Source organism: Rhinatrema bivittatum, chromosome 1 (genome assembly GCF_901001135.1).
Source record: "Rhinatrema bivittatum chromosome 1, aRhiBiv1.1, whole genome shotgun sequence".
NCBI lineage: Eukaryota > Metazoa > Chordata > Amphibia > Gymnophiona > Rhinatrematidae > Rhinatrema > Rhinatrema bivittatum.
Window position 1 is genome coordinate 67,205,724 of NC_042615.1, and position 18,124 is coordinate 67,223,847.

The following is an 18,124-nucleotide window of genomic DNA, read 5'->3' on the forward strand; positions in this document are numbered from 1 at the left end:
TGTGTGTATTTCTCTTCTCAGCAGTAGGGGTAGCTATCAGTTTTTCTTTAGCTGCTTTTAATTCTTTTTCTAGATGCAGAATGGATTCATTTAACTCCCTAGCTTTTCTTGTAACATAAACTGTTATCTCCCTCCTCATTACTGCTTTGCTTGTTTCCCAAAATAGAGTCGCTGTCCCTTTATGTTGATCATGCATTTGCTCAAACTCCTTCCACTTTTGTTTTAAGTAAGTATGGAATTATTCCAAATCTGCTGACAGATGTCCCGGGAACCACCAAACACCCTGCGGCCTCTCTGTGCCTCTGAGGCCCTTATTCACAACCAAATCAATGAGTGATCAGAAATTCCCATATCCCCAATCTCAGCTTTAACTACTTTCTGAGGGAGCACATTCAATGTCAATATATAATCAGCCCTTGACATTGTCTGATGTGCCCTGGAGATATGGGTAGTATAATCCTTTACCTCCGGATGCAGGATACGCCATGGATCTAGTAACTGTAAGGCCATACTCAAATAGGAAATACCCTGCTTCTTTTTAAGCTGAGCTCTGGAACTACAGGATGACCAGTCCAGAAACTGGTCACTAACACAGATAAAGTCACCCGATAAGATTAAGGACCCCTCTTGTGATCCACAAACTCAGATACTAATTTCATTTAAAAAAGCATGAGAGTAATAGTGTAGAGCATGCACATTCCCTAAGCTAATTTCCTTCCCCAGTAGTTTCCCCTATTCTGCCAGCCTCATCATTACAGATATGTTTTTTTTAAATTGTATTCTTTTGTCTAATAATATCACCACACTTCCTTTCCTATGTATTGCTGGAGAGTAATAGCATTGACCTACCCATTCTCTAGATAGTTTTTTGCTTTCATCGTCATTTAAATGGGTTTCTTGTATCAGTGCTATTTGTATTTTATACCTTCTGATTTTTTTGTAACATCTTTTGCCGCTTTATAGAAGATCCTAATGTGTCTATGTTCCAAGATCCCACCCAAATCTTTTCGTTCATATTTTATCTAAAAAATGACAGTATGTTAAGCAAAACCATCTAACAGTCATGCTGTCTGTGCTAGAAGCCACCCAGCCTTGGCCCCCAGCAAGCACTAGGCATTTATTTAAAGATTTGCTTCTCCTCAAATCACTCAACTGTCTTACAGTTTTTAATTTTTCTGACCATTGATTACTGATTATTCCCTTTCCCTCCCTAGTCCCCTCTCCCACAACCATCCACTTACTGTGACAGATAACCGATATATCCAAAAGGGGATCTAGAGAACACAGTTTGGGTGTACAGGTGCCTCTCCCCATCTTCCCAGCAAGTTTTCAACATTTTGAACATAGCAACAAAACCATAGTGTTAAGTCAAACATTTTTTAGAGAATGAGTAAGCTCCTTTTAGTAGCATATGTTTATGATACCAAAGGAAATTGACTCAGGTCACATTTAAATCCTTGACAAACTCGATGGCTTCCTTAGCCGATTCGAAAGCGTGCTGTGATCCGTTTCTCTCCACCCTTAGCTTGGCTGGATATTTTAAGGAAAGTTTAATCTGTTTTTTGAAAAGCACTGAGCAAACTGCAGAAAATTCTTTCATTTTTTGGTTTACATTCACTGAATAGTCCTGAAAGATAAGAATTCTGGAGCCTTCATATTTAATCACATCATGCTTCCTGTATGCTTGTAATAGTTCTATTTTGTGTGAGAAATTTAAAATTTTGGAAATGATGACTCTCACTCTCATTGAGATCCCTAATCTAGGCCCCAGTCAGTGAACACGTTTCACGTGGATTTTAGTTTCTGAGTTATTAAGGCCTAATTCTTTCATTAGCCAGGTTTTCAAAAACAAGCACACTTCTCGATCAGCCAAAGACTCTGGAAAACAGACAAACCGAAGATTGTTACGATGGTTTCTGTTCTCCAAATCATCTAATTTATCTTCTAATTGTGCAACTTAAGCCGTTAGTTTCTCTTGTGTCACCGCCAGTGTTTCAGTCTCATATTCTATGTCCGACACCCTTTGCTGTGTTTCCTCCACTTGCTTTTTTATCTCCATCACTGTCTCATTCCCTGAAGCTATTTGGTTTAATATATCGTTGAATTTAACATTTAGTGGTTGAACCACCACTTTCTGTTACCTCATTGACTAAAGATGCCATTGTAGTCACTGTTCATGGGCTAGCCAGTCCATCCGCCATTTTGAGTTCAGTTTGTTTCCCCACTTCCTTTTCTTTCTTTTGTGCTTTTGAGGACATTTTGCCTCTGCCTTTTACCACAAAGTTGTCCATATACCACAGGACTTTCACAAATAGGAGAAACACGCTGACCAAACTATTTTTAATGATGTAAAAGTAACGAATGCAGGAGGGGTACCTAGAGCAAGAGACACGCATGTCTTACTAACTCATCAACTTTATTTTCAAAATAAAGGCCAAAGTAATCAGGGCTCAATTCATCACACAATCATGTGTTCCTATTTTGGAGGGATGATTGAAAGATGTATCATAATTTGATTGTTGTTTCTTAAGTTTTTTTTATTGAATTTAATTAAATTAAATATTTATAAATTTTTCTCCATTTACAATTACAATAAATGAAATAAGAAAACCATGAAAAAAGCAGACAATATAATACTGTACAGAACTAATCGTACATTATTGCTTTACCACATTATAATAAAAGGAGGACCAAAAAAAGGGAAACCAAATATTAATTATTAAATCAAGAAAGAAGAGAAAACCAAAATTTTTCTTACCTAGTTTTTGAAACATCATCCTACAGCTTTATCTCTAATAAAGATCTCTAAAAGGAGAGGATCCACAAATACATACAGGAACGGTAACTTTCAAATTGGCATACGGGCGATCTTTGATGCTTGTTCATTGGTGGGAGTTCAGATACATGGCCATTTTATAACATGCGCACATGTTATAAAATAGCCTAAGTGTGCGCATATGTGTGCCCAATTTTAAATGGATGTGTACCTATGTGCATAAATTCCACTTCTACCAGGTTAAGTCAGGAAATTTTAAAAGGGGCACGCATCCATGCCATTGTCAGTTTCACCTGTTCATCCACCAGATCACCCAGTTACCAGCTAGGTCTTCTAAACCCCCCTGCACTCTCCCCATTTAGCCCAGACCCTTTAAACCTCTGAGAAATGGCTCCTTCTTATTATTTTTTAACTTACACCACATCCCTAGAAGAAGTAAGCTTACACAACAGGGGATCTGGGTGTGCACCCAAGTGCGTAAGTATTCATGTGTACATCTCTTGGCCAAACCCTGAAATGCCCATGCCCCACACAAGCCACGCCCATGCCTTTCCCCCTTCTTGAAAACTTTTAAGATGTGTGTGCTGCAGGAGATACATGCACATCTGGGCAGCTTTTAATATTTGGTGGGTTCTCGGAAGCTGACTTGTGTGCATACCTCTTGATGTTGGCATGTGCTGGGCTTTTAAAACTCACCTCTTATTCTTTTGATAGTTGACTAGACACTTGCAGGGATATTTAAGAAAAAAAGTGGTCCTCAAAGCTAGAACCTTAAGTCTAAGCTGCAGAAACTGTTTCTTGCGGCACTGTATAGTACAAGACACAGGGAAGACCTGAACTATCTGCCCACATAACTGGATATTGTTGCGCTCGGGGGGTGGACCCCGGTCCTGTGGTAGTACAGGGACTGGCCACAGTGGGCAGAGCACAGAAGGAGTCAGAGGCAGTGGAGGTCTTCACTGCTGGAAACCCAAGGTTCTCCCCAGGAGGAGCCCGTAGGGACCCGGGCCGCTGGGACTTAGGTGGGCCTCACAGGGTCTCCTGGGAGAGTCAGAGTCCAGCATGCCCACAGACACTGGAAGAGCGCTATCGGGTTGGAAGATGGAGACAGATTGGAAGAGGGCGAACCAGAATAGTGTTGGTGAGGACAAGGCTAGGGACAGAGCCAGAATCAAGCAAGGTCAGGCAAGCAAGGTCAAGATCCAGAGGTCAGGCAAGGTGGAAGAGCAGGCTGAGGTCTTTGGTAGGTGGCAGGCAGACAGGCAGGTCAGGAACAAGCTGAGGTCTTTGGCAGGCGGCAGGCAGGCAGGTCAAGAACAAGCTGAGGTCTTTGGCAGGCGGCAGGCAGGTCAGGAACAAGCTGAGGTATTTGGCAGGCAGCAGGCAGGCAGGTCAGGAACAAGCTGAGGTATTTGGCAGGTGGCAGGCAGATCAGGAACAAGCTGAGGTCTTTGGCAGGCGGCAGGCAGGCAGGTCAGGAACAAGCTGAGGTCTTTGGCAGGCGGCAGGCAGGCAGGCAGGTCAGGAACAAGCTAAAGTCTTTACCAGAAAGTTGTCCGAGGTAAGACCATAGAGACGAACAATGAAGACAGGAACAAGCAGGCAAGGAGCAGGTATGACCAGGAACAGAACTAGAACAGAAGGATCCTGGAATGAGACTAGGAACAAGCAAGCAGGAACACGAACAAGGGCAATCTCAGGAACAAACCAACCTGATTGCCAAGGCAAGGAAGTGAGGCCAGGAACTTCCTTTTAACAAGAGTTCAATCAGGGTGCGCCACGGAACTAGGTCCCGCCTTGGAACGTACATCAGGGTGACTGGTCCACACTCGTGCGCATAGGGGCGTGACTAGCTGCTGAGACGGTGAGGCTCGGTGTGCGACTGAAGGACCGGCGACCGCCACCACAGGATGCCGGGGCCTAGCTGGACTTGCAAGGGCCGCGAGGGAGACAGGACCGGGACCCGGGACCCCAAAGGTGAGCGGTCCTGTGGGTGGGGCGCATAACAGATATCCTTATTCTTACATGCCTTCTGAAAAATCTTATCCTTCTGCTCAGAGAAAAGATAAACCAAGAGAGCATCTCTCACAGGTATATCAGCAATAGATGCCTCCAAAAACTCTGAAAGTGGTGGGCTTAATAAAAACAGAAAGTCCATCCCACATTCCAAAGGATTACCTATCTTCCTATATTTAGAAACATAAAAAATCTTCAAAAGAGCAGGAATCTTATCCTCAGGAAGATAAAGGATAATATCAATTTGATATTTTTTAAATTATTCATGGGCAGAGAATGGTCTAGTCAGAGGAAAATTCAAGAAATGAAGATTCTTCCCCTAAACTGATTCACCAGATATTTTAGTTGGTTATGTAATGTTAGATTGTCTTTAATATGGGCTGCAGCAGAGGCCTGCAATGAGAACACCGGGAAGCTCTTAACAAAAGTTATCAAAGACATCCTATCTCATATCATGCTCTTGCAATTTAGACCTTTGGGCCGAGGCAAGTTTGGTACCACCTACAGGTCCTCACATTTGGCAGCAGTCCCAGATGCAGCAGAGACCAATCAGGGCTTTTGCCTATACCAGCCTTCATTCCCCTCAGGTTGAGCCTTTGGGTGCGAGGGCCAGCCGGACTTAGGTGGGGTCTCTGCTGTAAACAGAAGGGAAGGTCCATGGATAACTAAGGTTGTAAGCAGGTAGTGGTTAGTCATATCCGAGGTGCAGGCAATGTTCAAGGTAGGCAGCTGGGGAACAGGTCGACTGGGCACTGGAGGAGGTAATGGTACTAATATTGGTGAAGACAGGGGGAACATATGTGGTCTGGGCATCCAGTCATGTGGCAAGACATTCTATGGCAGCAGCCAAGAGTTCCAAGGCAGCCTGTTAGTCCTGTAGCTTGTGAGCTATTCTAGAGATAGCTTGTAGAAAAGTCAAGTCCGCCAAGTCCATGGCTTCAGCAGCCTGTTGTATCTATGGACCCTTCGGCTGAGGCAAGGTTGGTACCACCTGCAGAGAGGAGCCCTGCAGGTCCTCACCATCAGCAGTTGGACCTGGGTACATCAGAGACCAATCAGGGCCTTCGCCTATACCAGCCCTCGTTCCCCTCAGTTTGAGTCTATGAGCACTGGAGCCAGCAGGACTTAGGTGGGGTCTCTGCTGTGGACAGAAGGGAAGGTATGAGGATCACTAGGGTCATGGGCAGTTAGTGGTCAAGCATATCTGAAATGCCGGCAATGGTTGGGGCAGGCAGCAGTCAAGTGTATCCAAGGTGCAGGTGTTGGTCGAGGGAGGCAGTGGTCAGGTATATCTGAGATACAGGCAGTGGTCGGGGCCGGGTATCTATCTAAGGAAGGAGAGGAGGGACAGATAGGTGGAGACAGGAGGGCAAGAACAAGCGGGAAATGAGAATGAGGCTGAAGACAAGCTGGGCGAGGAACTGAAGACAAGGTGAAGACAAACTGTAATGAAGACTGAAGACAAGGCTGGAACGAAGATTGAGCTGGACCTGTTGCTGAGGCAAATTTAGACTGGAGTGTTGCCTTTTTATAGAGTCTAGATGCTGATGTAATCAATAGGGGCCATAGGGGATTTTCCACCACATTCCCTTTAAGTAGTGACCAGAGGGTGCTGTGTGTGTTGGTGGGGTCTTGCCATGGGATGTGCAGGCAATGTCTTGCCATAGGATGTGGCCAGCTCGGGACCCGAGGTAAGAGCAGTGGATCATGGGGGCAGCCCTTGGACCGCCAAGCATAACAGTATCCTCAGTTATTTTACATAGTTGGGAAACAGTAGAGATCATAGCTTTCTCCACTTTGTTGACCACCCTCCATATATTAATCAAGGCAATATCTAGTGTCTTCTTCCTCAAAGGTAAGTCTTCTTTTCTAGACCCTTCTGATGACAAAAAAAATTGACATTGTGAAGGCCCCACTGCCATCTGTTTCTCTTTCTTATAAAGTGACATAGTAACGACAGCAGAAAAAGACCAAAATGGTCCATCCAGTCTGCCCAGCAAGTTTCCCAATGTAGTAACTGCTGCTCTATGCAGGTTACCCCCATGTTTCTCTTAAGGGTAGTAACTGCCGCTCCATGAAGGTTACCCCCATGTTTCTCTCAGCAGTTGCTACCATTGAAAGACCTTATACCACAATGGTGGTATAAGGTCCTGATGCAGATGTCCAGTACGGCACTGAAGGAAAGACAGACTGGCAGATGTTATAACACACTCCCTTGTAGCTGAGTAGATAGAGTTCCCAGTGAGCAGTAGAGAGAGGATAGATATAAACAGTCTGTGATCCTCGGCAGAGGAGACCCGTTCCACAATGGTGGTGTAGGGCCCGATGCAGAAGGACAGTGAGGAGCTGTAGATGGACAGACTGGGAGAAGTAGTACTCACTCTCTGTAGCTGATAGGTAGTGTTCCAGCAGGTTGAAGAATTGGTAGCAGGCACCAGGATAGACACACAGGCCCTTGATTAGCGAGTACCTGTAATTAGGATAGGCACCTGGAAATAAGCAAAGGTCCCCCGAGGAGCGGGTACCCAGGTTAGTAGAACCCCAGAGGGTGAAGGTAGCTTCCAGCAGAGTAGAAGCGGCAGAGCAGCTTCAGACCGGAGCGAATCCAATCTGTTGTTAACTCGGCGAGAGTCAGCAAATGGGCAACTGTTTGAAGAAGGAAGCAGTGACGTCACTTGAGGGGGATGCCCCTGAAGTTCGCGCCAACACTGCTACAAGACGTGAGGTGTGCGCGCGTGCCCTAGGAGCCCTCAGGTCAACATGGCAGAACACCGCGCCAGAGCCGCTCCAGGGAAGCCGGAGGGTGCGGCAAGGAGACACTATGGACGCCATTCTCCCGAGGCTGGTGGAGAAGGCTGAAATAGAGGTGAGGCATGTCGGGCAAAGCCGTCTGAGACCGACGGACCCAACAAAAGTCTCATCAGTGATAACATAATTTGTAACAAGAAAAGGGTCCATGGGGCCTCTCACATTCAACACAGGAGCGTCAAGTTCTTCCTAGAATAAATGAGGACATCCATCACTCCTTTACTTATCAGAGGCTGTGGGAGAGTTAGAACAACCCAAAGGCTTAGGGAGGCCCCTGAAGAATGAGAACCCTCCTCATTTACTCCTAACAGGGTAGATATTATAACAGGCCAACATTGACGGTCCACTGGATCCCGAGTAGTAGATTTTACAGACCTCTTGCTTTTACTCTTTCTCTAAGGGGCATGCCTCTTTTGTGTGCAGCTTCAGCTGTACGTTGATAACTACACGCCGCAGCCACAATGTTTTTGTAGGCATCCGATTTAGATGGCATTGCTCCTCCCAGCCAGTAAGGGAGGGAGGAAGGGCATAAACCTCCATTGTTTGCACACTCATCCCTCTCAACTCAGGTCCCCACTGAAGCCCTGCAGCTGCAATGTTTTTGTTAGGTTGAGCATCCCATTTAGATGGTATCACTCCTCCCAGGCAATATGGAGAGGGGAAGAGTGAAAACCATCACCACTGGCACACTCAATCCTCTCCACATGTGTCCCCTGTGTTTCTTAAATGACTTCAACATAAGGGATACATATAAAACACAATGTAGCAAAGAGCAACCATCTTTATAAAAATGATATGTTCCTGATATGTTTAATATTGCATATTCAAGAACCCTTATTGTACAGAATTGACATTTGGAAATCTTTATCTTTGCAGACATCACTTTCAAAAACAAAGAAGAAACTTCTTGGTTTTTTCGGTCTCAATTGCATTAATTCTTTACCATTGGAAAGACAATACAGTTTTGGATGTAAATTGATGGTAAAATGATGTCTATCTTTAAACATGAAAAGCTGCTGCTTAAATGTAATGGTTCTGTTCTGTCTTTTAAACAGATGTGGGATTTTGTGCATAATTTTTCATTATCATGCTGAGACAAAGTTGTTATGCTTATCTTACTGTCTAGCTTCGTAATTGTTGCTTTCTCTGTTAAGTTGTTACTGTTGTGATGTTTTCCTTTATTATGTTTCATGAATAAACTCATTTGAATTATAAAAATTATAGGTTCCAAGGTAAATAACAGGTATTTTAATTAGTTTGCAGAGGTACTAACTTGATCACATGTTCTGTCTTCATTGCCTCTTTATTCTAGCATCCTAGAGCCATGTGACCAACTATGGCAGGTAGTGTTTATAAGTAATGAGGCATATGCAAATTGATATATCATGCCTTGGACAATACTCATTAAAGACCATGAGACATTGCAAATGCAACATTGCTCCCTACTTCGACTGCAGGGGGAAAAGGGGAATTGGATTCAGACAATAACTAAGAGGGCCCCAACTTCTATGGTCTGGGATACTGATACGCAGGCATAAGGGAAAAAGCACAGGACTGCTTCTACAGCCAAGTCCATGAGCAAAGCATGTCAAGCAGCACTGTCTGAATTTTCAAGAAAGCTCATCACCTAGTAAAAAATGTTGCTAGCTGAAATATTTATGAATTGTCATAAAGCTGCACGGAAACATGGGGGTGGCCTGCATGGAATCGCAGCTGCTACATAGGGAAGCTTGCTGGGCAGACTGGGTGGACCATTTGGTCTTTGTTTGCTAACATTACTATGTTATTTTATCTGCCTGCAAACAATTCTGGTGTGATGTACCGAGGACACAACTCATTTATTAGACCCTTTATATATGATGAGCCATCCATGAGGTCAGTCATAATAAGCTCTTCCGGCAGCAATTCTACCTTCATTTGCCTTATGCTTAATCATAGGTCAAAGGTTCCGGTTTTTTTAGTTTTTTTTTAGAATGCGCTTATGTTGTCTTATGATGAAACTGATTCCCCGCCATGGAACCGTGTTTTGAGAGTCTGCATCAGGGTGTTTTCGTGATATCCTCTCATATTTGTTGATGCTATTAATCTTTTAGCATATCGTCAAGATTCTGGCGCAAACATATTAATCGAAGGCGATTCCATGTCGCGGAATCAGTTTCATCATACGACAACATACGTGCATTTTTATATGCGGTCTAAAAAAACTAAAAAACAACAAACCTTTGGCCTATGATTAAGCATAAGGCAAATGAAGGTAGACTTGCTGCCAGAAGTGCCTATTATGACTGGCTACATGGTTGGCTAATTATATATAAAGAGGACACTGTTTTGTCTACTGTATCTTTCTGACCATTTAAGCTCTCTTTGGGCACACTCAGCTCAGTTAATAAAATATCATCAGTGGAGCTCTTACTGTTTACTTCAGTAGCATGCAAAACTGTAAACATTAGAGAATTATTGTCCTATTGAGCAGCCTGGTGATCAAGTCATACAATATTACATCTGTTGGTAAGGTAGCAAAATTCTTACAGGACAGTTAGAAAATCAGTCATTGAAACGCTTTATTCAGAAGTTCCCTATGAATGTATAAAGATGGTGGAATAAAGAAGCTATTTAAGTAGACTAGGTGATCAAATAAACGCTTCTGCAAAGTAATTGAAATACCATTTCTTCCGCTTTGGAGCACATTTACATTTTTTTTTTAAATTATTTTATTTTAACTTTCAACAGGATGAGAACATGTAACACTTGCCATGTTCTAGTGAATCGCTGCTCCCAATTTCATTGGGGAGACTTTAATGCCGTTTGGGAGTCCATGATAAAGGAGAGGGGCACTAGATGTCTGAGCTTTGCATGGCTCTCTGCAGGCTATAACTTGAAATGAGTGTTTCCTTCATTCCTGTGGAAATTCCTTAGGGTGCATCCATCTGGCTGTTACTGTTCATAAGAAATTTTTCAGTGAAACCAATTACACAAATCCTCTCAAAACAAATAGAGGGTCAGTTCTTCATTACAGCCACATATCCCCCTTGTCGTTCATTTTGATTTCATGTTAGCCTTGTTATGGAGAATATTATGAAAAGACAGTTATTTTTTGGTGAGATGTATTTTAAGTGAATCACTTTTGTAGAAAGGTTTGTCCCTTGAAGCTGGTTAAAAAAAAACACATCGGTAAAATCATTTAATACAAATACCATCCAACTGCATCCAGTGTACAATCCCCATATACAATCCTTGGCAGAGGTCTGATTCCTCATTTGAGATGAGGATTTCTGCTTAAAAATCTGTCAGCAATGGTTTATACATGCAACATGGGAGAAATTCATTGTTAACATAACACCCGATTCACTTTGTGCAGCTGATAGATGGTTGTATATTACGCTTGGCCTTTCAGTTTTTGGGAAGGCACTTTAGTGAATAAGTCCTTTATATGGAAATTTTCAAAAATCGCACTGAGGTGCCAAGCCTGTGGACCCTGAATTTAACTTTGAAAGGAAAAATAGGTGCATAATTTCCATTTGAAAACTGCCCACAGATACAAAGGACCTGCAACTGTAGAAAAACTGGCAACCAATGCAGCCTTTAAAACGGGAAGGAGAAATCAAGGGCCTAACCTTGGGTGGAAAGAGGAGAAGCCACTCTCCTCCTGCCCTATCTCCTCTCCCTGGCTGTATTCCACTGATTCATGCTGCTCACTCCTCCTCAGGCCCAGCACAACTGGGTGTACATACTGTGCATTTGCACGAGATGGCACACCCAGGGAGGTGGCGGGCTGGCAGAAGCAAGAGAGGCTGTGGGCCACAGCCAGAGCCTAATCAGCCGGCGGCCGAAGAAGGCGAGAGCGCCAGTGACTGAAGGAGAGGCCCCTCTTCCGGGAATGAGCATGCCCGAAGATAGCAGGAGGCCCTCGGGGCCGTGGTGGAGCTCATCCCGCCAAGGCTCGAAGACAACAGGACAGGAAGCCCATGGGACCATGTTGGAATGCATCCCACCATGGCCCAATGATAACAGGAGACCATGTGTGTGAGCTTGTATGAATGTGTGAATGAGTGAGAGCCTGTCTGTGTCTGAGAGCTTGTTTGTGTGTGCATGTGTATGTATCTGTGTGAGATCCTATGTGTGTGTATATGTGTGTCTGTGTGAGACCTTCTGTGTGTGTCTGTGTGAGAACCTGTGTGCCTGTGAATGTGTCTGTATGTGAGCTTGTGTGTTTGTGTATGTTTTGTGCCTGTGAGAGCCTATATGTGTCACATATGTGTCACATATAGGCTCTCACAGGCACGTACGCATACACACACACACACATACACACACATAGGGGCGGATTTTAAATGCCCTGCGAGCGTAAATCCGGCCGGATTTACGCGCGCAGGGCCCTCGCGCGCCGGTGCGCCTATTTTGCATAGGCCGCCGGCGCGCAGAGCCCCGGGACTTCATAAAAGGGGCAGGGAGGGGGCGGGGAGGGAGCATTCCTGAAATGACGCAGCGTTTCGGGGGCGTAACGCGGAATTTCAGGGGCAGGCCTGGGGGCGTGGCGCCGGCCCGGGGGCGTGGTCGAGGCCTCCGGACCAGCCCCCGGGTCGGGTGATGGCGCACCAGATTTTATAAGATTTTATAAGATTTTATAAGATACGGCTACGCGCGTATCTTATAAAATCCAGCGTACTTTTGTTCGCACCTGGTGCGCGAACAAAAGTACGCGATCGCGCAAATTTATAAAATCTACCCCATAATGTATCTGTGAGGGTGAGGGAGAGGCAGCCTGTGTATGTTAGAGAGAGGGAGTGTGTGAGAGAATGAATGTGTTATTTATTTATTTATTTATTTATTTATTTATTTTTAATTTTTATATACCGGAATTCCTGTATACAATACAAATCAGTCCGGTTTACATGGAACGAAAAGATAGCCCTGGTCTGGGAAGTCAGATCAGGGTTTTTTTACAAAGAACATTGAACAATAACAATATTAACAATATTGTGCATGAGTGTGTGAGGGAGAAGATAAAATTTTTGCGGCCCTACCTTTTCCAATCTACGACAATCTCTGGGTGACTGGAAATCAGATCCCAAGTATGGAGAGCAGATTTTTAAATCCGTATTAGTTTTAGTTATTGGTTGTAGTTTGATGATTCTGCTCTTTTGAAATATTTTTTTTGAGGGGAATAGAACATTTTTTAATTGGATTTTTTATTCATTAGATTTTTAAAATATGTTTGGGAAATCTTTGATATTCTATTCATTGAGGGGCAGATTTTAAAAGCCGTGCTCGCATAAATCCGCCCGGATTTACGCGAGCAGGGCCTTGCGCGCCTATTTTCCATAGGCCTGCCGGCGCGCGCAGAGCCCCGGGACTCGCATAAGTCCCGGGGTTTTTTGTCGGGGGCGTGTCGGGGGCAGGGCCGATTGACACGGCGTTTTGGGGGCGGGACGCGGCGTTTCGGGGGCGGGCCCGGGGGCGTAATTTCGGCCCGGGGCGGTTCGGGGGCGTGGCCGCGCCCTCCGGAACCGCCCCTGGGTTTTGTCTCGGTGCGCCAGCGGCCCGCTGGCGCGCGTGGATTTACGTCTCCCTCCGGGAGGCGTAAATCCGTGGACAAAGGTGGGGTGGGGGTTTAGATAGGGCCGGAGGGGTGGGTTAGGTAGAGGAAGGGAGGGGAAGGTGAGGGGAGGGCGAAAGAGAGTTCCCTCCGAGGCCGCTCCGATTTCGGAGCGGCCTCGGATGGAACGGAGGTAGGCTGTGCGGCTCGGCGCGCGCCGGCTGCCCAAAATCGGCAGCCTTGCACGCGCCAATCCTGGATTTTAGCAGATACGCGCGGCTACGCGCGTATCTACTAAAATCCAGCGTACTTTTGTTTGCGACTGGTGCGCCAACAAAAGTACGCGAACGCGCATTTTTTAAAAATCTACCCCTGACTGGTTTAAAATATTCTTTTCATGAATATGACTTTACTATTATGATTGGTGTTTTATGTTTCTTGATTTTATTTAATGTTTTTTGAAGAATGGCAATGTTTCTATTTTTGCATTGTTGCTCTGCATATTGAGGTTGGCTTGTTGTGGGTTCCAGTTCAGTTCTTCTCAGCACATTTCTGTTTATACTTTCTGATCTCTTTATTCTGTGTTTGGTCAGAGTCTCTCTGTGTTCTGCATGTGTGACCGAGGGGAGGTATTTTGCTAACATATAATTTCTGTGTAGGGATCTCTAGCAGCCTGGTTTCCTAATAAGAGCTTTTATTGGTGTTCTAGGGCTTGGAGTAATATGTGTAGTGTTGCCTTTTCATAGATAAGTTTGTTAGGGTTGTTTTGGTATGGGATGTTTACTATATTGTAATGGTAATTCTGTTTGTTCATGGCTTTCTGAGGGCCAAGCTCACATCTAATACACATTACAAAAAGTCTAATTCCATAGGAGTTGCAAGTATCTTTTTTGCAGAGTTTTCTGGTTGGCACCACAGGAGTGCATGTAAATATAATATGCGTGTTGTAAGTGATATTTTTGCTTCAGAATACAGTAATATTGAATGTTCTTTTTCATGTAAAATTTGTTATAAATGCATCATTTAATTGTGAGTATCTGTAAAGGGTGTGGGAGTGTGTGTGTGTGTGTGGCGAGGGGGGGCGAGTGTGCAAGGCTGTAAGGTTTGCCTAGGGTCCTTGATACTCTTCCTTGTCCATGGGCTTGTCAGTTTTTAAAAATATAGATTGTAGGACGGAGCTGAGCTTTATTTGATAGGCCCAGAACAGGCACTGAATGAATTGGGGGGGGGGGGGGGGGGGGGGGGGGGGGGGGTGGTAGCATAGTAATTTTTCACACAGGGCAGAAAAAAAATTAACACCGGCCCTGCTCCTTCTATCCTCTCTGTCACCACTCTCCTGGCTTTTACAATCATCTGCTCCCTCACTTACACTCCATTCTCTCCACAGCCACGAATATCCTCTCTGCTCTGTCAGGAACCGAAACACAAAAGTGGACCAAAAGACAGACAATCGAGACCAACAATCAGATGCATTCCAAAGATTCTCTCAGAACACAGACAAAAGAATGGGAAAGAGCAATCACATTTCAACAACAACCAACTCCAACCCTATACAAGCTTCAACTCCTAATCCAGAGCTCGCCTAACACCACCCAGCATTGACAACATGGTGCTGGGAGGGGCTGCATTTTATGTCCATGCAAGGAGGAGTGTCCAAGAAAACAGGTGGCCATCTGTGAACCACCGGTCACACCACAGGCCTGCCTAGGGAACCCTGCAGCATTTTTCAAACTTTTCCTGCCATTTTTACTATGGTTTTCTGCAAGCTGGTTTTCATGCACTTTTTAGGTTTACCACGGATTTTTAGCGCCGATTTGATTTGCATACCATTAGTTTACTGCATCAGGCAGGGCCACTAGGTTTTAATGCATGTGGTGTGAAAAATTGGCGATAAAACTTTGCACCGGTTTTGGCATGGGCTTTATTACACCAGCCCCTATGTTACTTACTATACAGGCACATATTGATGCATCACAGTTTTAAAAATTGGGAGTTTGGTTTTCAAAGTGATTTATGTGTGCAAAAAAATGATTTTACCAGTTGCCTGAAAATTGCCCTCCTACAACTTGCATTTATTTAGTCAAAAAATGGGAGGGAAGGAGTTCGTTTAGACCAGGGAAGGAAAAGCACGTGTCCTTTTCCATCAAAATTCTACCCACAGAAGAAGCAGGCACAAATGGCCAAGCATACTTTTCACCTGTTTTAAAAGGAAAGTGCACATGTACTTCACTCTGAGAACTGAGGCAAAGCCCATAGGTGAAAAGTATGCGTCATATTTGTCCCAGTATGGACAGTTTAAGAATTGTCCCCAAAGCCAGCAGAATGTCAATTATCCTTCATTTCCTGGATTAGGTTAATTGTTTGATTTCCAGACCTTTGCAAACTTGTGAATTCTTTTGTATCTGGAATTCCCATAGGGTTTTTTTTTTCAACATAGATTACATACGGTTCTTTGCATACATACATATTTTGCAGTATTTTCTGTTTCTGATTGGTCGACTTTTAAAGCTGTCTGAAAAATATTTCCTAAACTGAGTTTTTTCCTACTCTGTCTGTGAGAACACTAATCTGAAAATATGACCCCCTCTCTCTCTGAACTGCTGGTCTAAATCATGCACAATAGAATGCTAAAAGTAGGGCCGACCTAGTGTCTCAGTGGCAGTGCTATGGACTGCCATCGAGAAGGTTTCCAATTTGACCCCCGTCGGGGCTTCTGATTCCTGAATCAGCTGTAGCTGGGGATGCTGTGGAGGCAGGGTTCACAGCCCCTGTGGGGAAGGGAGTCATGTTTATCATTCAAGGGTGACATGTAGTGACCGGATGGAGGGCCCATAATTGCATGGACAAGGTCCAGCACTGTTGCTGCCTTTATGAGACTAGATATATTGGAGGAATAAAAAATAAGGGGAAAAGTCCCCAGGTAGTTGTGAATGAAGGCTCATAGGGCCAGGATCCTATTCCTGGTTTCAGTTGAGCTGGAGGCCCAAAGGAGCAGTAGGAAACCAGCAGATCAAGAAAAACAAAGCTAAAAAGAAATTGCTAATAACCACTGATCACAGAGGTAATAATTCAGGCACACAGTAACCTATAGTTTAACTATTAAGTTTCTACTTCTGAATATCAGAGGGTTGGAGGGAATATATATACCGTAAGTGTAATTGAATGTAACAGAAGGTTTCCTGCACACTTCCCTAAGTCTCTTTTTAACTCGTGCAGCATTTCGTCATTTACCAATATCTTTCTTTCTCCCATCCTGCCGCAACATGCATGCCAAGCCCAGCATAAGTCCCTATAATTTGGAATATATGCTTTTATTAAGAATCAAAGAGCAGAAGGGAACAGAAGAGTCATTAGCTATCACAGTGCCAAGAACCTCAAAGTGTGATCATATGTACTATGTGAACACTTTGCCATTTGCCAGAAGTAGATTCGTTTTCTTAGGAACCCTCAATATAAATAACAAAAACACAAATTCTTGGACTGTAGTCATAAGATTTTTTTTATTTTTTTTTTAATGGTGCTATCATGTTCCAGTTACTCCCTAAAGGACCTATTTACTAAGTTGAGATAAAACGGAAAAATACCCAGCTGTTTTACTGCAAATAAATTACTGTAGTGTTTACTACATGGATGTATTGAAGAACCTCGGGGATGCCCGGTTTCTTTTTGTTTTTAACAGAAACAAAAAAAACTCAGAAGATTTTGGTATTTTCATGCAAGGTCATTTTTTATTTGCTCTACTAAGAACAAACCAAAAATGGCCTCCTTTCAACCTGTTTTGTGTGTTGGTTTCAAACAAATTCACATCCCTCAGGTATATCTTATTATATTTGTTTCTTGTTTGGTATTTTCGCTAACAAACACAATCAAGCTATTAAGTGTTAGCTTCCTGCTTTACTCTCTTATTCAGAGCACACACTGGTCTGCAATATAGAAACATAGAAAGAGAGAATATGATGGCAGATAAGGACCTTAAGGCCCGTCTAGTTTGCCCACCTTGGTTTCTGGTGCACTAAACTCTGTATGCTTTTCAAAATACATGTAAATGTGTGCGAGAAATCCAAAATAATTCCATATTTTTTATGTTTATTAAATAGCATGTGTGTGAGTACAAGCCACTTTTATACATACATGCTAATTTTATGCACGTGATGCCTTTGAAAATTTACCTCATATTTTATTATTATAAAAAGCATGGGTGCCAATTCTCTCAACAAAACAACGTGCACCAAATAACAGATTGAATTGTAAGTGCCTAGCTTTGCAGACAAGCACGTAAGTCAATTGATGTAACTTACAGTATGTAGATATTAGCTGGGTAATGTATGTGTGATGTTACAAAATTATCCCTTTAATAAAAAAGAATATTTCTCACCGCTGCAGAATTGACAGCAGATATACAGAGTACTATATTTTTTGCTTTCCCCTGAAATACCACAAAATCAGTTCTTAAGCAATTGGAAAAAGGTTGTCTTGATGGCCCTTTTATCCTGATTCAACTTATCCAACTAAGCAATTATGTAATAATTAAGTCTCCATATTATTATGTGGCATGTGGATTTGGTTTTTGTTTTGTTTTGTTTTTATACCAAGACTGATCCTTACTGTGTAATTTTCTCTTTTTTTTGCTGAGGTTTTCTTTCTCCCACTGCTTTTTTTAAAATGCTTTTTATTTTTTTAGGATTATGCACATGTTGAAGGAATTTCATAGGTTATAGCTCCGATTCACATCTGTATCTTAAAAAGGATTAATATGTGGAAAAATACCACAGTCACAAAAAACAAGAAAGAAAATGATACGGGAAGGACCAGTTTTATTTTCTTTTTTCTTTAATTTACCTTTTATTACTTGAATGCACAATAGACAGTCACAAGGTAGAAGATTTAATCAGAAACCACTTAATACATCCTGATCCATGCAAAAGACGTAACAGTCAAACAGCTTATGTAAGAAATGGCTTTTAAAACGTTATAATATCACAACATCC

General features: G+C 43.3%; 1 protein-coding gene across 2 annotated transcripts in view; it reads left to right on the top strand.

The window, feature by feature from the left end:
* Positions 1–18,124, top strand: part of LOC115098293 — a 178,840-nt gene that overhangs the window by 93,096 nt on the left and 67,620 nt on the right. Inside the window, exon 3 of one of the 2 annotated variants that reach the window (XM_029614956.1) lies at positions 14,524–15,181. The exons of the other annotated variant lie outside the window; for it this stretch is intronic. Coding sequence (XP_029470816.1) covers positions 14,524–14,738 — 215 coding nt within the window. The 3' untranslated portion in view covers positions 14,739–15,181. Of the gene's footprint in view, positions 1–14,523; positions 15,182–18,124 lie in introns of those variants that run through there. 2 annotated transcript variants of the gene reach the window in all.